The following is a 22,382-nucleotide window of genomic DNA, read 5'->3' as shown; positions in this document are numbered from 1 at the left end:
CAAGGTGATCAAACCGGTCAGTCCTAGAGGAGATCAAGCCTGACTGCTCTTTAGAAGGCCAGATCCTGAAGCTAAAACTCAAATACTTTGGCCACCTAATGAGAAGCAAGGACTCACTGGAGAAGAGCCTAATGCTGGGAAAGATTGAGGGAAAGAGAAGAAGGGGACGACAGAGAATGAGGTGGCTGGATGGAGTCACTGAAGCAGTAGGCGTGAGCTTAAATGGACTCTAGAAGATGGTAGAGGACAGGAAGGCCTGGAGGAACGTTGTCCATAGGGTCGCGATGGGTCGGACACGACTTCGCAGCTAACAACAACTAATTTAACAATTGCAACGATCCACTTAAGAAATGCGGTGAGAAAAGTGGCAAAATGGAGCAAAACTCACTTAACAAATTTCTCACTTAGCAACATCAGTGTTGGGCTCAAGGACTACCTGTACAGAAAAAGTATAGACTAGATTTCGGTGTTTGTCTTACCTGTGTCACACATAGCAATCCCAACAAATGGCAAGGATAATGCCCACAAACTTTGGTACATTTCGGGCACGTGCGGCACGCTCATGCTTTTTTAGCAAGCTGAGTTCTACGCTAAAGACTTATCTTAAAAGCCAACATATACCATTGCTTAGGAACATGCCATGAATTGCTTTGTCCATGCAGCGTCTTGACAGAATCAAATGCAGGTTGAGTTTGAGATGTTAGTTTTAATTCTGAATTTTGGTAAGCCTTACATTGCAAACTGATGAACTCCAGTTTGGTTTAATTGAAATTATACATTTAAGTTCATCATCGCGTTTCTTATAAACTGGCCTAAACTAGAGAAGATGGGAAACTGAAAAGCCAAATCCAAATCTAAGTTACTCTTTGGAAACTGACCGCATATTAAAGCATTTTTATTTAAACAAGTCTTTTGTGGAAGCAGACGTGAATGCTAAAGTTCTGAGACATAACTGGACGTTGCTTTTTATTCATTGTGTTTTAATGTGTTTATGCATCTAATTGTGTTTAATAATAGTGCTCTATTGTTTGGTTAAGCTTTGAACATATTTGGAAAAAAGGCAGGATATAAATTCCATAAATGAACAAAGCCAGCCTTTTTCAATGGATTGTGTGGTTGACCAAGAATCGAAAGCTAGCATTTAGTCATGCGAATCTGAGGGAGGAAGCAATTTGGGCTTGTTCAGGAAGTGGTGACAATGTATATTTGCAATACTTTATTTGTGGAAACAACAATCCTCCGCATAAAAAAATTTCATCCACATAAGATATTAAGAATAAGGTTTTCCTGTAAATAGTTGCATATACGTATTTCTTCCTTTTCCTATTGATCCCTCCTCTTCCTCCTCCTCCTCCCTTTCTTTCTGACATTAAAACCATTAAACTAAACTTGGCAGTGCAACTGTCTTAAATGGCTGTAATACCTCTTTAACATTTTTAACCAGCTGAATCACTTAAGTAAATCGGTGGCTGTAAGTCTCTAACCTTGTTATAAAAAGTAGTAAAGGTAAAGGTTTCCCCCCCCCCACATGCGTGCTAGTCGTTTCCGACTCTAGGGGCCGGTGCTCATCTCCGTTTCAAAGCCGAAGAGCCAGCGCTTGTCCGAGGACATCTCCGTGGTCATGTGGCCGGCATGACTAGACGCCAAAGGCGCACGGAACGCTGTTACCTTCCCACCGGAGTGGTCCCTATTTTTCTACTTGCATTTTTACATGCTTTCGAACTGCTAGGTTGGCAGAAGCTGGGACGAGTAACAGGCGCTCACTCTGTTATGCGGCACTCGGGATTCGACCTGCCAAACTGCCGACCTTCTGATCGACAAGCTCAGCGTCCTAACCCACTGAGCCACCGCGTCCCTATGTTATAGAGTAACTTAATTCTTCCTAATGGTCTTGGTGTAAACCAGCTTAATCATTCCTAATTGTCAAGACTGCTTTTTCCTCTACTCGTCTACTTTGTGAAGGCAGGTTCTAGTAGAGCCTCAATGCCCATGGATAATGCCGAGCAATTTCATAAATTAGAAGCTACTAATACTTAGAACGTGGTGAATAGGGTCTGAAGCAAAGAAGCACCTTGGAGCAGGGTGTGGATGTGGGATTTACTGCATTTGTCTGCACTTCCTTGACTTTTTCTGGGCTTGCATGGGAGCTGTAGGGAGCCAGAATCGCACATATTTAAGTAGAAGAGGTGCTGACAGAGGACTAGAAACCTGTTTTTCTAACTACCAAGTTGCTAACAAGGCTGTAAAAGGTGATTGCCTCCTTAGGCCTGCAGTTTGCCACTTTAAGACAATTCCACAAGAGATCAAATACTCCCGATTCTTCTACCTTCTTGTAAATGTAATTCTCGCTTTCAACCACAAACTTTCCTAAGCAGATGTCTGAGTGAATAATTCACTTTTACAAGCAGTAGCATGATAGATGTTATCATAATAGATGTTAGGTGTCTAAAAAGCGGTGTTTTGTTGATACAAATTTAAATCTTCTAGGAAGGTGCTGAGAAATTATGTGAAGATAATGATCCACTGGTTGAGCTTCCTGATTTAAACCAATTTCTCCCCTGTGAATTTCACCAGGAGTTTAATTTGGCAGTAAAAATTAGAATAGTACAGCTCATGATTTTACTTCATTTTTGTCTTACGACTATTGCAGGTACTGCTCGCTTTACAGTAGTTCATTTAGTGACCGTTCAAACTTATAACGGCACTGAAAAATGTGACTTATGACCATTTTTCACACTTATGACCATTGCAGCACCCCCATGGTTACGTGATTTACCTTCAGATGCTTGACAACCGACTCACATTTGTGACATTTGCAATGTCCCAGGAGCATGTGATCCACTTTTGCAACCTTCTGACAAGCAAAGTCAATGGGGAAACCAGATTCATTTAACAACTGGGTTATTAATTTAACAACTGCAGCGATTCATTTGACAAACGTGGCAAGAAAAGTCATAAAATGGGGCAAAACTCACGTAACAAATTTCTCACTTAGTGACAACCCAATTTCGGACTCAGTTGTGGTCGTATGTTGAGGACCACCTGCACCACTTTTCTCAACCTGGCAATTATTTCTTGAATGTCTCAAGTTCATTTCTTTGGAGACTCTTTTCTAGATCTTTTGTAGACTAGAGGATTGTACAGGAATTCTTTTGCATAGGATCTAGAACATATTCTATAGAACAGGGCTTTTCAACCAGTGGTACGGGTACCATCTGTGGTACATTGGCACCTGGCAGGTGGTACGCAACCATCCTAGAAAAGTGGTAGCGGGGAAGGGGATTGAGCTGAACCGGTGGCAGCACCGCACAAGCCTGAGCAAAAGACGGCTGGAGCTGCAAGGCTGTCAAGGCTCAGCGGAAGCGCCAGGATCAGCACCAGGCTCCAGCTGGAGCTCAGCACTGATCCTGGCGCTTCCGCTGAGCCCAGAAGAAGCGCCGATCAGCTGGAATGTTGCAGCATCTCCAGGGTCTTGTGATTTACATTCAGATGCTTGGCAACTGATTCATATTTATGACGGTCACAGCGTCCCAGGATCATGTGAAGTGAGCAAAACCTGCTGCAACCACCCAGCAGACGGGGGGGGGGGGGAATAAAAATCAAACACCCCACCCCCACCTCACCCCCACTGCCAATCCTCAACAGAAATGCTCACAACAATGAAAACCTCAAAGGATCTTAAAGAGACAGAAAAGCATGCCCAGTTTTTCTTAATAGCCCCAAGTCTCCCTCCCCCAAGCAGAAACCAGCTCTGTAGAAATGCTGATGTGATAATCCATTCAGGAAGGTTGGAGACCCCCAGCTAGAAGCTTAGGAAGACAAAGATACCTAAAATCTACATATCCCACCCAAACTCTTAAGACAGGACATAATAGGATTAACTCACATGCCAAAGGGGCACACTCAGACTCAGGTCAAAGTACATGACACAGGAAAGCCTGAAACAGGGAATGAGCTGAACCGGGGGCAGCACCGCACAAGCCTGAGCGAGAGACGGCTGGAACTGCAGGGCTGTCAGGGCTCAGCGGAAGGGCCAGGATCAGCACCAGAATCCAGCTGGAGCTCGGCACTTATCCTGGCATGTCTGCTGAGCCCAGAAGAAGCGCCGATCAGCTGGAATGTTGCAGCATCTCCAGGGTCTTGTGATTTACATTCAGATGCTTGGCAACTGATTCATATTTATGACGGTCACAGTGTCCCAGGGTCATGTGAAGTGAGAAAAACCTGCTGCAACCACCCAGCAGACGGGGGGGGGGGAATAAAAACCAAACACCCCCACATCCCACCCCCACTGCCAATCCTCAACAGAAATGCTCACAACAATGAAAACCTCCGACAGGAGGAAGAGCGCCGCCGGGCGGGCAGGCAGGTGTGGCTTGGGGGGCCACTTTTTTCAGTGCTATTGTAACAGTCACTAAGCGAACTGTTGTAAGTCGAGGACTACCTGTACTTCATCAGGTTTTTTGGGGGTGGGGTTGTCATCCAGTTTTTGACACCATGCTAGGCGACTGGTGGTACTCGGATGTTGCCCTATCCGAAAAGCCGTACAATGGGTGAAAAGGTTGAAAAGCCCTGGGGTAGAAGAGGCACAGTCAGTACCATTTGTTCTTCTCCTTAACGGCTCATGAGTCCCTGGAGGACTAAGAAGCTTTTCTTCATTAAATGGCGCTTGGTAGGGTTTGCTTGAAATATCCCATGTGCCTTTCCTTCTTTTTCAGATTTAATACTATGTACAAATGACATGAACGTAAACATCCCGCAGTTGGCAGACAGCCTATTTGAAAGGACAACAAATAGTAGCTGGGTGGTAGTCTTCAAATCTCTCATCACAACTCACCATCTCATGGTTCATGGAAATGAGGTAACACCTGCTTCTCTTATACTTCAATTAGTGCCTTTGAAACATGCCGGACCCCATTTCCTATAATTATCACCAATTGTGGCTGGTTGCTAGGCTGGGGAGTATTACTTTGGAGATAAATTTGGGTCCTTTTTCCCCCTCCCTGGTGGCTTTCTTTTCCATCTGGGAGAAGAAAACTAGTTCAAAAACAATGAAAATAGAAAGAAAGGGCTAGCAAATACATGTCGGAGAGCAAAACGCCAGGATATATCGCAATCCAATTTACATACAGAGGAAGATTGGTGTATTTGGATGTAGCAAGTGTAATTTGCACCCTGGTTTAAAGGTGGTAAAACAAAAAAGCGTATCTGAAGTATATTGTATTTTAAAAGACACTTGTTTATTATTTATTATATGCTTAAACCACGGTAAAAAAAAGAGGGGACAAGGTTCAGGAAAAAAGTAACTCCTAACAATTGCTTATTCATAATTTCTAAAGACGTATGGACTTAGCAACATCATATATAATAGGAAGGTAACCGTATGTGTTAATCATGTATATAATTCTATACGAATTCAGCTGAGGGGAAAAAAAAGTATTGCACCCCTTGACTTGAAGCTCCAACTGTTATGCCACACACACCCCAGCACAGTCATGTGACTACATATTGGGTGCTTGGCAACCCGGCCACATTTGCAGCATCCTGCAATCACATGACGTGTGCTTTATGTTGGTTTTGCCCAACATTGACAGCTGTTTCTGGTTTTTAGCCAAACCGTACCACTGGGTTCACTTAATGGCTGCCATGTTCATTTAATGATGCCACCAAAAAAAAAGGGTTGATCACGTGACAACACAACATGGCCATCACGACATGCCACCTTAATGGGCAGCCTCAGTTATGGTTGTATGTTGAGGACTATCTGTATTCAGAATCTCTTCTGAGATTCTGTAATGTGAATTGTGCCTTTCCATGAGTTTTGGCTTTCATTCTCCTAAAGAATAATGTTACCTTAAACCCTTTTATCTGAAAACAGTTTCCAGTTGTCCTAATTAAAAGTAGAACAATGCTCCAGTTATAATTCTGTGAGCAGAAACAACACTTCTTGGTTTGCCTACTTAATCCTGCCTGTACTAACTTGTGTCTCAGGTATATAATTTTCCTAGCAAAAGGGGTGGGGCAGACTAATATATTTACAGAACTGTGATGCTGTATCGTTCTGAGAAATATATCCGGAGTATTAAACAAACTCCTTACCTCATACTTCTACACTACAATAGCTTTATTTATACCGTGCAATTCATGTCTTTGGCATTAGTGAGAACTTTTATCAGTAAAGAAACAGGAAGCTGTGGGCTAGTCAAGACTGAGAAATTAATGGGCTTAGATATGAGTCATCCAAAATGAGCATCATTAACCATATGGTTAAATCGTGACTGATTAAGTGACTAAAGTGGCTTGCCTTAAATGCATACAGTCGTCTGCATTGTTCTAAGTAGGCTGGTAGTGAAATTATCAAGTTTTTAAAGCAAATTAGCTGCGTCTCTTACTTTCAGAGAAAGTTTTAGTTGCTCTGACGAGATTTGCAATTAGTATCACTTTTTATGAGATTACAGGCTAGCAATTTTTCTCCCAATATTCATTTCCAGAGAACTCTGTTGGTTCACAGTGGTTTTCTTCAACCTGGTGGGACAGACTGCATGCACATACTGGATTATCAGAGTGTTAAACTCCATTAGCAGGGAGAAATTTATTGAGCCACGTACAATTCTAGCTGAATTACTGAATCATTTTATTCCTTCCAGCGTTTTACCCAGTATCTGGCTTCCAGAAACACATTGTTTAACTTGAGCAATTTCTTGGACAAAAGTGGATTGCAAGGTAAATTATTAGATCTGTATCAAATAATCCCTAACTTTCTGAATAGTATTTTACAGTTTTAGTTCTCAGTCTTTTGTGAAATCTTATCTCCAGTGAAACACTCTACCAAAAGAAGCTGATTTGCCTTATGATGGAAACTAAAAGCCCCTTTATTCAATGAACGCATTTGCATGTCTACAAATATTTTTACGTTATTAGTTGCCGTGAGTGCTTGCTGGAATAGAGAAATAGAATATAAATTAAAACAAACAATCCATGAAACAAAATGAGCCTCAGATTATTTTCTCTTACATTTTCACTCAGTGTTAAGATTAATTTTCTACTCTCGATTCGGTATACCAATACAGCCAGTAAAAAAGCACCAGCCTTAAAACCAGCAAATCCACAAGAAACAGCAAGGAAAGTTTTTGTTGCATCACTTATCAACGCTTACGTGTAGCTTCTTGCTTTCTAGTGATTGCTCACAAAGTAGGAAAAAGTTGGATCCTGGGAAAGCATCGAAGGTTAAATAGAAAAAGGAAAAGATTGAGGGCAAGTACTATAATGTTGAATAAAGGTAGCGATGGTGAAGGAAACCTGCCGCAGCTCCAAATCACCCAAAATGCATTGAGAAGGAGAAAGATTTTGTATAGATGGTCCTTGACTTATGACCGATCACTTAGTGACCATTTGAACTTAGAATGCACCACCACCACCCCAGGCTCTCCCCCAGGGTCACATGACTGCTCACCAACTAGTCCACATATAAAGCCATTTGCAGCATCCCACAGTCATGTGACTGCATTTTATGATCTTTTTTTTTTTGCAAAGTTTTTACGTCCAGTTTTCAGCAAATTACCCCACAGCGAAAAGTGGGTTTGCTTTATGATTGCGGCATTTGCTTTATGATCGATGTAGTCATTTAATGACTGCCACATAAAAGGGTATAAAAATTGGGTCGGTCACGTGGGTGACCCACTTTGCAAGTGTTAACGACTTACGATCGTAATGGGGCAGTCCATTACAGTTATAAGTTGAGGACTACCTGTATTGCGGTTTAATTCAAGCTAATCAATAAACCACTACTCGTCCCAGCTTTGACGTCAGTAAGCAAAATGGGGGCGGAATGGGGGAACTCGAGGCAAAATATCTGACTTGGTTTATGGCAAAACATGTATGCTGTTAATAATTATCTCACTGATTCAAACATGTCAAATTTGCTAGTTGGCAATCCTTTGAATGTCATAATGTACCTCTTTGATATTAATCTGGTTTTACATAAGAAATAGCTTGCTTTCTGTTTGTTTCCTTTAGGATATGATATGTCCACATTTATTAGGAGATATAGCAGATATTTGAATGAGAAAGCAGTTTCCTATAGACAAGTGGCTTTTGACTTTACAAAAGTAAAAAGAGGGTAAGTATCTCACAGGGGTGAATCCATTTCTTGTTTGCGACATCTGCTTTAAGCATGCAGAATAATTTAGAATATAAAAATTCAAAAAGAGTGTGAAATAATTTTTAAAGCTTCAAGGAATTGATCCTTTCTGAAATCTGGTCTAGAAATTGCTTAACCAAATAATGTTAGTACTATTGTAGGTAACTCTTATATCACCCCTGCTAAAAGTCCACCCTATGCAACAATTTGAAACCAAAACAATAACAGCATACAAGCAGTGAAAATCAACAGCAAAATTAGCTTCCAAAAATTAATATACAATGAAACGTATAATTCTTGCCCAAATTAGAAATGGAGAGAAACAAATAAAAGTACGGTATATGATAAACTGGACCAAGAATTTGGGGGATATTGTTGCCCATAATGGGGAAAAAGTGGTTGAAAATCTGTAGGTGTGAGCTTAAATGGACTCTAGAAGATGGTAGAGGACAGGAAGGCCTAGAGGAACGTTGTCCATGGGGTCGCGATGGGTCGGACACGACTTCGCAGCTAACAACAACAACATAACCTAAAAGAGAATTTTTACAAAATGGTGCATCATTGTTATATGGCTCCAGAAAAATTGTCTACAAGGTATAAAAGCACCTCAGATTTATGTTAGAAATATCGACAACATGAAGAGTCATTTTATCATGTTTGGTGGACTCGTAAAAAAAAAAAATCCAGAAAATTTTGAGTTCATACATAAACAGATAGAAAGAATTTTGAAGACAAATATTCAATTGAAATCAGAATATTTTTTTGTTGGAATTAATAGGAAGACAACTAGAAAAATCAATGGAAAATTAATTTTATATATGATCTTTGCTATAATTCTTGTGTAAACATGCAAAGTTTCTATATGCCCACAATGGAGGAATAGTTAGTGAAGATGATGAAACAAGCAGAGAAGGCAAAATTAACTTGCTTCATTAGAGACAGATTAATTACAGGTAGTCCTCGATTTACAACAGTTCCTTTAGTGATCGTTTGAAGTTACAATGGCACTGAAAAAGTGACTTATGACCATTTTTCACACTTATGACCATTGTAGCATTCCCCATGGTCGGGTAGGCAACCTTGGTTCTTTTATGGCTCGTGGACTTCAACTCCCAGAATTCCTGAGCCAGCCATGCTAGCCCAGGAATTCTGAGAGTTGAAGTCCACAAGTCATGAAGGGGCCATAGTTCCCCCATGCTGGCTCAGGAATTCTGGGAGTTGAAGTCCAAGAGTCATAAAAGAGCCAAGGTTGCCTACCCTTGCCATGGTCATGTGATCAAAATTGGGATGCTTGGCAACTGGCGTGTATTTATGATATGTTGCAGTGTCCCAGGTGATCGATCACAACTTTCTGATAAGCAAACTCATTGGGGAAGTCAAATACGTTGCTAACTTTACAACTACAGTGATTTTCTTAACAACTGTGGCAATAAAGGTTGTAACAATGAGGCAAAGTGCACTTGACAAATGTCTCACTTAGCAACAGAAATTTGGGGCTCAGTTGTGGTCATAAGTTGAGGACTCCCTGTACTACATTTAGTAGTGGCTGGAAATCCTTCTGAACTTTTTGCTGGAAAACATGGAATTTATGATTTATAAATTTCCTGATTAAAATAGATGAGGGGGAGGGATTCGACCTCATCTATCTCCAGTCTACAACACGGTCCTTTCAGCAGTTCCAAGAAGGCTCCACACCCATTTGCACTACTCAGGTGACCCTGACAACACAGATAAGCCTCCAAGTAGCCTCAACGACTCTCCAAAAGAATGCAAATGATCAGCTGTCTGCAAGGATTATAAATCCTTCCACTCCCCACTATTCATTCAGAGCTGAAGAAGCTGCTTGGATGAGAAGCGAAAGGTCTTCAAAGAGGGGGGGAAAAAGAAAGTCCAGTTGCCTCCTGAAAAAAAGCATCTTTGGGACAAGTGGCATCAGGAAATAGGCATGTGCAAACTTTAGACTGTTGCAGACTAACAGTCTGCCATGAAAACCCTATGGACAGTACCAAAAGGCAGACTAACAGCCAGAGCTTCTAATTGGATGAAAGTTGAAGAATGTGGGGGATAATTCTTGAACATCTACTAGCATATCTTAAAACCCCAAACTAACCCCCAGTTTGTGTATTTTAGAAATTACAAACTACGTAACTAAATAGTTTTATTGGTTAAAGGCAGGGTGGTTCAGGAACTAAGCCCAGTCCAAATCACTATCCTTATGTGGATAGATGAGGAAAAGGAAGGAAAAACAGCTCTTAAACTCTGGAAACATAAGTGGCAGGCATTATACCAAATCCATTTAGTTAGCTAACGATTTTATTTTCTTTTTTAATAGAGCTGATGGATTCATGAGGACAATGAATACAGAAAAACTGTTAAAAACTGTACCAATTATACAAAACCAGATGGATGCACTGCTTGATTTCAACGTAAGTCATTTTAGCTACCCATAAAGGAATATTAGACAGGAGCTTTTAAATGATCAGAATTAATTGTGTGGTATCGATTTCAACTTACTGAATTCATCTGATTTAACTTATGTCTCTTTAATGACATCTAAACATCCTGTTAAATAGGAATAGAATAGAATAGAATAGAATAGAATAGAATAGAATAGAATAGAATAGAATAGAATAGAATAGAATAGAATATTGCTGGAAGGGACCTTGGAGGTCATCTATTCCAGCCCCCTGCTCAAGCAGGAGAACTATACCATTTCAGATAGATGGTTGTCCAATCTCTTCTTAAAAACCTCCAGTGATGGAGCACCCACAATTTCTGGAGGCAAGGTGTTCCACTGGTTAATTGTCCTCACTCTCCTTGATTCCAGGTTGATTTTCTCTCTGGTCAGTTTCCAAACCATTGTTTCTTATCCTGCCCTCTGGTGCTTTGGAGAATAGTTTGATGCCCTCTTTGTAATAGTAAAAACCTATGTTTCCCTACAAGTAGTATGTTGGCTTATATGTGTGTATGTATGTATGTATATGTGTGTGCGTGCGTGCGTACACACACACACAAACACACACACACACACACACACACACACACCAGCTGCTTCTCCTGCCAGTCTGCAGACCCGGAAAGGTTGGGGTTCTCTGAAGATAACATGGATATTTTTTCTCAGTTTGCTTAGCTGCTGCTTCTTCTTCTTTTTTGATAGGTCAACAGCAATGAACTCACAAATGGTGTAATCAATGCAGCCTTCATGCTCCTTTTCAAAGATGCCATTAGGCTTTTTGCAGCATATAACGAAGGGATTATTAATTTGCTGGGTAAGCACTTTCATGGTCACTTACTCCTTATACTTGGTAAGATGGTGGACTTCATTTTCGAATTTTTTGCAAGACAATTTCAGACCAGCTTTTAAAAGTGGCTTTCTTTACATGTAAACAGAAATAATCCTGAATGCAAGCTGATTCAGAATAATTTTGGGCATGAACAGTCGCTTATTTAAATTATAATTTTCTTTATGGCCAGTCATCACATAATCAAATGGCATTTTCTCTTTGCTCCTTATTTATGGAATATGCCGATATTGGTAATAGATTTGATCTGAACTCAAGGGTCATAACCTTGGTTTGTTAGATTGATTAGGAATAGGTGCCACGTCTCCAAGTTGAGTAAGCTATAGAGGTCCATTTAATAGGGAATACCCTACACCCAGTGTATGGAATTTAATGTTATAATCAAAATTCATACTCTGCTAGTCACTGAATCAACTCTTATGTAAAGAGGAAATGAAGGCTGGAAAATACGACAATCAATTTGTAGTTTGTCTCATTCTTGATAAGTTAAATTTCTGATTTCTGCTTTTTAGACTACAGGTAGTCCTCGACTTACGACTGTAATTTTGCCTGGCAATTATGGTGGTACAAGTCGGGCACCCCATGACCAGATCTATTCTTGCAACCTTTTTTTGCAGTGGTTGAACTCATTGTTCGCTGTTGGGTGAATTTTGCTGGAAACTGGAATTAAAACACCAGTTCTGGCTAAAATGTCGTAAATCATGATCGTGTGACTGCAGGGCAGTGCAGATGCCATAAATGCGAACCGGTTGCCGAGTATCCAAAATGCAGCCATGTTACCATTGGCAGGGAGCAACCTATAACTTCAAAACTGGGTTATAAGTCCCTTTGGGGGGGGGTATCTGTTGGAACTTTGGCTTGTCATACGTCAAGACTACCTGTATGTGCAGAGCAACAATAAAGAAAATAAAGTGTCTTCCTGCCCTGTTCTTGATATTTTCAGAATTGTTGCAGGTGCAACAGAACTGGTACATTCCTCACTTACTAATTTTCTGCAGCTGGACAGGTCTGGGGTACAATAAGGCATAGATTATCATTAGCGCTGTAAAATTAACTGAAGCGGAACTACCTGCCAGCAAGTTACAAGCTCCTTGGTGTTGCAAAGCCCCAAATGCATACTGGGTCCGTCTGGCCTGGGAATTGGGTAACATTAAAATTCAGGAAGGTATTGGGCATAATTTTGTTCAAAATTGTAGAAGAGGCGATAATGAACACAATTTGAAAAGTGCCCTTCCACTCTACATCAGACATTGAGTGTGCAGGTCAGATTTTTGCCCGTCGGCTGGTCATTCGGAAATTTATAGTTTTAAAAGTGTACTGTATCTTTAGTGAAAGCATATGACAACCTGCTTAGGCTTGAATTATGGAATATTTGATATTAATAGTTTAGTTTAGTTTAGTTTTAGTTTTATTAAATTTTTATTTATTTAATATGGTTTTATTTATTTATTTTTATTTAATATGGTTTAAGTGTTGGTTATGGAATAGAGCAACATAGGGAAATATAGCACATATTTTATTGAATATTTAGAAGGCAATTCAGTGTGGATAGAGAGCACGGGGAGCAAGGATGTCCCCTTCGTTAATGAATGTGTTTATGAATTAATATGTAAGAGACATGCAGTTTCACGTGCAATTATGTGAAATGTGTAAGAAGCCACTCACTTGAGTTGTGCTGATTGAAGATGTGAATGTAGTTTGGTGTGCAATAAAGTGGTGGTGTTTGCTAAGAACCTATGATTTGCCACCCGGGTTAGATTGTATGGTGCAAAATGGGGATCTGAAAACTGATGTTTTAAAGGCCAGGCTGGTAGTTGTGATTGACAGAGAAAATGGAATAAACAGATACAAGTCACACACATAAATGATAAAAACTAGAGCAAGTGGTAGTTTTAATGTAGCCTTGGATAAAATTTTTCCATTTGTTGTATGTATATATAGCATTTTTTAATTTAAGGGTAATTTTGGTGGTGTTTTTAGAGCAGCTTAAATATATATTTATGCTGTGGAATTTCATTTTAGTATTTAGTATAAACAGAGGCTTTTTCAAAGTTCTAATTTTAAGTAATTACCTGTTTGAATTTAATTCCAGCTCGCATCCCACTCTTTCTTATTTTGGAACTCTTATTGGTGCATCAGCTCTTCATAATACATTGTCAAGATTGCAAGGAAATGTTCGTGATGTTTAAATTTTAATAAAGTGAACAGTTGCGAACGCCTCTGATCTTTGTAATTATGTAAAATACAGATTTTTGCTGTAAACAAGATGATTATCTTGACTGTTGTCATTTAAATTGTTTTTCCTTCTGCAGAAAAATACTTTGACATGAAAAAGAATCAATGCAAGGAAGCCCTTGACATATATAAGAAGTTTCTGACTAGAATGGCAAGAATTTCTGAGTTTCTCAAAGTTGCAGAGGTAAAAATTGCTTGGTCCACAAAGACTATTTTTACTATTTTATTATTTACTATAATTTGACTGGAGATTATTGTCCAGAGTTTATGGAGTGTTTAAAAATTACATTGAAAGCTTAGATCATTGCTTCTCAATCTTGGCCACTTTAGAATAGCTTGATTTCAACTCCCAGAATTCCCTAGCCATGGGTGGCTGGGGAATTCCAGAGTTGAAGACCACCTATCTTAAAATGGCCAAGATTGAGAAATACTGGCTTAGATTAAACCCCCCTGAAGAAAAATCCAATGGAAGTATTGGGAAGATTAATATTAGTGCAGATTTAGATTTTGTGAGTATTTCATTCAAGTTGGCTGCTTTCCAACACTGTTGATATACAATCCTAAGTGTTCTTACATAATAGGAATCGTCTTTAAAATGTATTATTGTATTGCCATATTCTCTGGGCAACTTGTTGACTGAAAATTGCTGGATCTGTTGTGAAAAGCACAGAACGTTAAAATGAGGGGTCCTAGGGAAAAAAGTAAGACAATGAAGAAGGAAATGATTAAAAGATTGGTTACAAAACTAGAATGCTACTGCCAATAGACCAGGGGTAGGCAACCTTGGCTCTTTTATGACTCGTGGACTTCAACTCCCAGAATTCCCGAGCCAGCCATGCTGAGGAGAAAGGGAAAGGTTTCCATGCTGAGCCATGTCGGCTCAGGAATTCTGGGAGTTGAAGTCCACGAGTCATAAACGAGCCAAGGTTGCCTACTCCTCCCCTAGGGAGACCATTATTGCAGTGAAAAGGCTTAATAATTTTATTTAGAATTCTGTTCTTGCATTTTTGACCCGGAAGGCAGAAGGTAAAAACTACAAAAAATCTTTTGTTTAATATTTCTGATCCTGTGTGCTAAAGGAAGGCTGTCTTCCTTCAACCCTAGGGAGTTGATTTGATTTGTCTGAATTAATTAATTACTTTAAAAGGTCCATGCTACCAATTTCTCTGCATATTTATTATTTGTACAGGTAGCCCTCAACTTACTTACAGCAGTTCATTTAGTGACCAAAGTTACAACTGCACTGAAAAAAGTGACTGTTTTTCACACTTACGACCGTTGCAGCATCCCTGTGGTCACCTGGTCAGAATTCAGCTGCTCGGCAACTGACTCATATTTACGACGGTTGTAGTGTCCTGGGGTCACGTGATCTCCTTTTGCGACCAGCAAAGTCAAAGGGGAAACCAGATTCTCTGAAGAACCACATGACTAGCTTAAAAACTGCAGTGATTCACTTAACAACTGTGGCAAGAAAGGTCGTAAAATGGGGCAAAAGTCACTTTAAAAATGTTATGCTTAACAACAGAAATTTTGGGCTTTGATGTGATTATAAGTCGAGGACTAGCTATACTTGCATTTCATTACTGTGCCGCAGTGGCGTAGCGTGGGTTGTCAGCACCCAGGGCAATTTGCGCCCCCTAACCCGGTGACGTCATGGCACCGCCGAAAAGACGCGCCCCGCAGCGGCGTAGACTTTCCAAGAAGAGTCGCGCGCATGCGGGATGCTTCCGGGTCCCTCTCGAGGGCGGCTGGGCGGGGCTCCGACCTGCAAGAGCCGCTGCATTCAAGCTCGCACGTGAGCCCCGCTAAATAAAGCCACGCATGTGCACGAAGCTAGGCCAGCCGGCCGGCGGGTCCGTCTTCGCTCGGCCAAGCCTGCCGGGGCGCCTGCGGGGCGCTTGCGGTTGGCCTGAGCCTGGGCGGAGAGTTGGGCGCTTCTATTTATTTTATTCAGTTTATGTGGCCACCCATCTCACCTGCCGGACTCGTTTCGCTTTGCAAGAAAGAGCAGCTCGAGAGCGGAGCCAAGCCGACTCTGTGCAGCCCTTGGGGCTCCCTGAGCAGCTCAGTGCGAGCGTGCCCCCCCCAGATGTTGCGCCCGGTGCGGCCGGCCCCCCCTGCACCCCCCACGCTACGCCACTGCTGTGCCGTCCAATTTCCAAGCCACTGAAGGGTTTTGACATAGAAGGCGTAAACCATCATAATAATGATTATGGTCAAACTCTTTAACAATGAACATGTTAGTCAACTGCATCGTTCAGATTGAAAGTTCATTGGAGCAATATGGTTTGGCTTCCTTCTTAGCAGCAGCAAAGGGACCTGCAAACTCCGGTCCACCACAATAAAGGGCCACAGCATAAAAAAAAAAGCAGATGTTTCTATTACTGCTTAATGTAGCATGCTGCAGATTTTTCCCTGGACATCTAAAAACGCGAAGCAGATTGTCGGGAAGTTAAAAATGTTCTTCCTGAGTTTAACCTCTCTGGAAAAGAGGCTTAGCAAAGAAAAGTTATTGATTCTCATAGCAGCAATCCAAAGAAACGTGCACATTTGCAATTTTGCCGGTATTATAGCTCCAGGATCCATTGTGTTTTGGATCTGAATGTGCTTGTTTGCTTAAAACAAATGGTCTTGCTCACAAAACGTTCATTATTTTTATTATTTTGATGAGTTAAGACATTGTGATCTTCGCTGCGTATCTGTGTTAAAATATTAAATGTAAAGAACAGTAGAACTTTCAAGATCACAATACATTTGTAGTTGTCAGCATGTCCACTAGCGGTTGTAGTGTAGTTGTAGTGCATTACAGGTGAGTGAATGAATGAATGAACCTGTAAGTCCTCGACTTACAACTATTCATTTAATGACAGTTTGAAGTTACAACAGCACTGAAAAAAGTGACTTAACAACCATTTTTCATACTTAGGGACCATTGCTCCATGGTCACAAGATCAAAATTCAGACATTTGGCAACTGACTCATATTTATGACGCTTGTAGCATTCCAGGGTTATGTGATCCCTTTTTACGACTTTCCGACAAGCAAAGTCAATGGGGAAGCCAGATTCACTTAACAACAAGGTTGCTAACTTACCAACTGCAGCGATTCACTTAACAACTGTGGCAAGAAAGGTCACAAATTGTGGCCAAACTCACTGAACTGTCTCGCTTATCAACAGCATTTGTGGGCTCCATTGTGGCCTTAAATCGAGGACTACCTGTACATTGTAATACATTATAATATGTTGATAGTAATGTAGTGCAGTACAGCAGGGATTACAGATACATGTTGTTCATCTCATACAGTGAAAAGTTTGTCTTCAGTTTTTTTTCCCCTTTTGTAATACTGTTCACTGTGTCAATCATCCTCCTTTTATGATATAATCGCCAATGAGCTTGTTTTTAGTCAAAATGTGGCTGAGGCCTTTATCTCATTACATCTCTTTGTTCTTGCAGCAAGTGGGGATAGACAGAGGAGACATACCAGATCTTTCCCAGGTAAATCCTTATTAGTAATTATTATGTTGGTTGTACATGCCATGTTGAGTTGTCGAAAAAGACAGTTTTGACGTAATTTCAAATGTATTGATTTTTCATCATACTTGTAGAATGGAGAATTTTTTGGTATAAAAACCGGGCGATTAAAATCTGCAGTTTTACCCATGGTTCAACTTTTGCATAGGCAATTTTTACATTCTTCATGGTTGATCCTTGATAAGCTGGGGGAAGGGACTGATAGTTTTTATTCTTGTCTGCCATTTTCCCCTTTTGATTTATATTTTGTCCCTTTGCTATGGATATTTTTGTTTTACTTTAAACCTCTGTCGCCGCATGTCATTGTGGTGACAGAGGTGGGGATATATTTATTTTTAAAAAATTCCTTAAAAGTGCCATGTTCTTGAATGGAAATCATATTTTGAATTTTCGTACTAAGCTAAAAAACACCACCACCTCAGAACAGTATATAATTGCCAAGAAACAAGAAAGGATGACAGAGATTTATAGTAATTAATATTTGGCTTAAGTAGTAACTGCTTTAAAATTTTATTCCTTGGAATGTGGAATAACTAACTGCCAGTTCTTAAATGTACTACTTTATCTGCTTTTTTCTTAAATTTATGATCTTTTTTTTAAATCCGTGTCTGACAATATAATGGAATCCCACATTCTACTTAATACATTTTAATCACTGGAGAATGATGATGATGATGATGATAATGACTTTATATTGCTGCCAACCTTGCAATTACAACTAGGCAGCAAGTATAGGGTTACAAAACCAATAATCCTGAAGATTATGTTTATGCTTTTGCAATGGTTTTTATTGCTTTTAATGTTTTTTTCATCATTTTTGTTATGCTTTTGGCCATAACAACAGGCTTGCCAGATCTTCAGGGACTTACAATAGCAATAGCACTTAGACTTATATACCGCTTCATAGTGCTTTACAGCCCTCTCTAAGCGGTTTACAGAGTCGGTATATTGCCCCGATAATCTGGGTCCTCATTTTACCCACCTTGGAAGGATGGAAGGCTGAATCAACCTTGAGCCCTGTCAGGATTGAACTGCTGGCAGTCAGCAGAGTTAGCCTGCAATACTGCATTCTAGCCACTATGCCACCACGACTTACAAAATGTCCACATTACTGGGAAGGTCGGCATTAAATGTTTTGGATTTTCTAACCATTTGATGAATTGTCTTGTAGGCACCAAGTAGTCTTCTGGATGCTTTAGAACAGCACCTGGCCTCCTTGGAAGGAAAGAAAATCAAAGATTCCACTGCTGCTAGCAGGTAGGTCTCGGAGGCTTTTTGTAGCTTCTTCAGATATGCCTTCAATACAAGTAATCCCCGAGTTACGAGCGTTCACTTAATGCTCGTTCAAGGTTACGTGGTGAGCGCCCCCTAGTGCTTACAAGCAAGTCCTGAAATTATGACTGTTGCCGCACCAAGGCAGTCGTTCACCCGTACGAGCGACTGCAGTGGATCTGCAACATTCACTGGTTATTCCCTCCCTCCCCGCTCCAGTTCCGGGTCTCCCCAGGCACCAGGCCTTCAATACTCGCTCTGCTAAAATCAAGATCCTTCGCTTTCTTGGCTGCTCCAGGCCTTCGGTGCGTTCGCAGAGAATGGAGGCCTAACGTAACGCAAGTTCACGCGAGATCTCACGCTACTGATCTCGCGTGATCTCATGGTACTTTAGGTCTCTGTTCTCTGCAACACGAGAGCGGAACCGAAGCCGGTGGAAGCTTCCACATCCCTCTAGAGGCTGGGTTGGGGCTCCGGAGGCCTTTTCCAGGCCGCTACTGCCCGGATCTGAGGCCGGGGGACACTTGCGCGCTTCCCCCACGGCCCGATCCAGGCTCTTGGTGCCTTTTGCAGGCCACTGCCGCCCAGATCTGAGGCCCGGGGACGCTTCTGCTGCTTGTCCCCTGCAGCCCGATCCGGGGCTCCAGAGGGCTTTTCCAGGCCATTGCCGCCTGGAAACGGGCCGCTGGAGGATTACATAGGCATCTCCCGGGCTCAGATCTGGGCAGCAGAGTCCTGGAAAAGGCCTCCGGAGCCCGGATCGGGCCACAGGGGAGGGCCGCAGAAGCATCCCCCAACAGAATCCCTTTTCCTGTCTACAATATGTAACAGTCGGTTTCCTATTATCCCATTTTGCTAGGGCTACCACGCTTTCCAATGCAGTTTCTTCCCTCGCAAGTACCGGCCTCTCTCTCACCAGAGTCGATGAAAGGGAAAAACAAGCTGCGCTGGAGGAAGAACAAGCCCGTTTAAAAGTTCTAAAGGTTGGTGTTGGTTTTCTTCCTTTAGACCAGTCCACCTCAACCGTGGCAAATTTAAGATGCGGGGACTTTCAATCCATTCCCAGCTGGGCGGAATTCTGGGAATTTGAAGTCCATGCAGCGTAAAGTTGCCGTGATTGAGAAACACTGCTTTTTAAGTCCCCTTCTGTATGTACGATGTGCCTTGGATTGCAGAAAGATTTTTTAAAAATGGGCTGAATAAAATACCTTTTCAAGTTTTGAAACCAATTTTCTTTTAAAAATGCCCAGGACACCTGATCAGGACTCAAAATGCTAGTGATAGAAAGCGGGTTGCACTCTCTACCGTAGTTTCTCAACGGAACCTCATCATTTTAATAAGAATAAGAAGAAGGAGGAGGAGGAGGAGGAGGAGGAGGAGGAGGAAGGGACCTTGGAGGTCATCTAGTCCAACCCCCTGCTCAGACAGGAAACCCTATACCATTTCAGGCAAATGGCTGTCTAGTCTCTTCTTAAAAACTTCCAGTGTTGGAGCATTCACCACTTCTGGAGGCAGGTTGTTCCACTGGTTAGTTGTTCTAACTTTCAGGAAATTTCTCCTCAGTTCTAGGTTGCTTCTCTCCTTGACTAGTTTCCATCCGTTGCTTCTTGTCCTGCTCTCAGGTGCCCTGGAGAACAGCTTGACTCCCTCTTCTTTGGGGCAGCCCCTGAGATATTGGAACACTGCTATCATGTCACCCCTCACCCTTCTCTTCGTTAAACTACACATACCCAATTCCAGCAACCGTTCCCTATATGTTTTAGCCTCCAGTCCCCCAATCATCTTTGTTGCTCTTCTCTGGACTCTTTCTAGAGTCTCAACATCTTTTTTACATCGTGGTGACCAATAGCAATGGAACATGTGAGAGTTATTTCAAAATTTTTGGATTCAGAGCACCCAAGCCAATTTACAAACAATACGTAGCTTAGTAGAGGATTTAAGCTAAGCAGTACAGTATTTAAAATTGTCAGTTGGTAATAGACTTAGAAATGGAAAGCAGGGTAATCCTACTAGTGCAGGGGTAGGCAACCTTGGCTCTTTTATGACTCGTGGACTTTAACTCCCAGAATTCCTGAGCCAGCATGGGGGAACTATGGTCCCTTCATGACTTGTGGACTTCAACTCCCAGAATTCCTGAGCCAGCATGGGGGAGCCATGGCCCCTTCATGAGTCATGGACTTCAACTCCCAGAATTCCTGAGCCAGCCGTGCTGAGGGAAAAGTGAGAGGTTTCCAAGCTGAGCCATGCTGCTGGCTCAGGAATTCTGGGAGTTGAAGTCCACGAATCATAAAAGAGCCAAGGTTGCCTACCCCTGCACTAGTGATACTAAAGAACAGCTCTCTCTGATTTTTCCTCTCCCTGTATCCTTTGAGTCAGTCATTATAAAGAATTTTGTAATATTCAGAATTTGAATTTTATTTTCTTCTCTTCCTCTCTTGGAGTATAGAAGAGGAGGGAGAATAGCAGGGCAACTGGGATTGTCAACCTACCAGTTCCGCAATATAATCTGAACTTTCTTTGTTCATTCCCCGCACATCTCAGTGGGGTTTAGTCATTGCAAGGAATCCACCCAGGAAGTTAGGTTTGTGTGTGTGCATGTGGGAAGACAAAAGAGGGGTTGGAAGCTAGTGATCACTTGCATAGAATACTGGTGTTCTATGGTGTAACACAGGTGTTGTGATAAATGAGATTTCAAGAACAGTCTTGAGATTGGAGTAGATCCCCCCCCCAATTCCTTGTGGAGGTTTTTTTCCCCTATTATCCCCTTGCAGAGGTGATTTTTTTTCTTTAGTCCTTTGCAGAAAGTCTGTCTCTGTCTGTCTGTCTGTCTGTCTCTCTCTCTCTCTCTCTCTCACACACACACACACACACAATCCCTTGCAGAGATATTTTTTTTTCTATTAGTTCCCAGGAACTCAGCTTGGGGGAAAAAAAACCGTACCACTGGACAAGGTAGGTTATTTTCAATGTTAAATGTATTTAGAAACAGCTGTCTTGTTTGGGAAATGATGTATAAATGCTGTCTACGATGTATACTTTTATACTATCCACTTCGGCATCATCGTTTGAAACACCAGTGTGCAAAACACTTAGCGTCAAACTGTTTCAAGTGTGAAAAATTCAAAAGCCTATTGAAGTGTTAACAAGACAGCTTGTTTCCCCACCGGAAGACATTTTGCAGCCACCTCTTTGAAATCACAGAGTTTCATGCACAAAGTTATTACAAACCAGTGTTGAACAGGAATAATGTATACCTGAATGGTATTTTATGCTTGGGGAGTTTTAACAGGCTTTGGTTTCTAGTGGTCGAAAACCTTTGTTTGGGCCTTTTGTTTATTTCACGTTATTATTGAAGCCAAAAATGACTTGTTTTGGGGCGTCAAATGACCTGATTTCCTATTCTGGCTTTATTCTCCCAATAGGAACAGCGTCTCAAAGAGCTTGCAAAGAAACCTCACTCTTCTTTAACCACAGCCTCGTCCCCTGTGTCTAATACTGCAGGAAGTATAATGACCACACCAGCTATTGATATTTTTTCCATACCCAGTTCTTCAAACAGGTAAGATTCAGAAAAGGTGTTAATGTTAGGGAAATGCCACTCTTTCTAGTAGTGTCAAAGCAACAGTGAGACACACAGGCCGAAAGCCAGGGGCGGGTGACTTTGGGCTAGTCACAATCTCTCTGCCCGATTCACCTCACAGGGTTGCTGTTGTAGAGACAATTGGGGGGGAGGTGTGTTGTAGGGGTCTTCAACCCCGGTCCTTAGACCGGTACCAGGCCACAGCATGCCAGCAACCTGGCCACGTAAACAAGCAAAGCCCCCATCCACGGGATGCAGGCAGCACACAAAACCACACACCCCTCCGGTCCGCAGAAAAACCTCTCTCCACGAAACCGATC

The 22,382-nt window shown here is 41.6% G+C and overlaps 1 protein-coding gene across 7 annotated transcripts in view; it reads left to right on the top strand.

Annotated features, from left to right (window-relative positions):
• PICALM (phosphatidylinositol binding clathrin assembly protein) overlaps nt 1–22,382 on the top strand; it is a 76,475-nt gene that overhangs the window by 22,069 nt on the left and 32,024 nt on the right. For 4 of the 7 annotated variants that reach the window (XM_081327238.1, XM_081327240.1, XM_081327242.1 and 1 more), the window contains exons 2-11: nt 4,719–4,861; nt 6,648–6,723; nt 8,017–8,119; nt 10,473–10,566; nt 11,298–11,409; nt 13,755–13,861; nt 17,133–17,174; nt 18,382–18,467; nt 19,342–19,465; nt 21,905–22,041. In XM_081327238.1, coding sequence (XP_081183364.1) covers nt 4,719–4,861; nt 6,648–6,723; nt 8,017–8,119; nt 10,473–10,566; nt 11,298–11,409; nt 13,755–13,861; nt 17,133–17,174; nt 18,382–18,467; nt 19,342–19,465; nt 21,905–22,041 — 1,024 coding nt within the window. Of the gene's footprint in view, nt 1–4,718; nt 4,862–6,647; nt 6,724–8,016; nt 8,120–10,472; nt 10,567–11,297; nt 11,410–13,754; nt 13,862–17,132; nt 17,175–18,381; nt 18,468–19,341; nt 19,466–21,386; nt 21,435–21,904; nt 22,042–22,382 lie in introns of all 7 variants that reach the window. The other 3 variants (XM_081327239.1, XM_081327237.1, XM_081327241.1) reach the window with 1 other exon arrangement.

The sequence above is a fragment of the Vipera berus genome (assembly GCF_964194415.1).
Source record: "Vipera berus genome assembly, chromosome: 4".
Classification (NCBI taxonomy): Eukaryota; Metazoa; Chordata; class Lepidosauria; order Squamata; family Viperidae; genus Vipera; species Vipera berus.
This window is presented reverse-complemented; position numbering and strand designations above follow the sequence as displayed.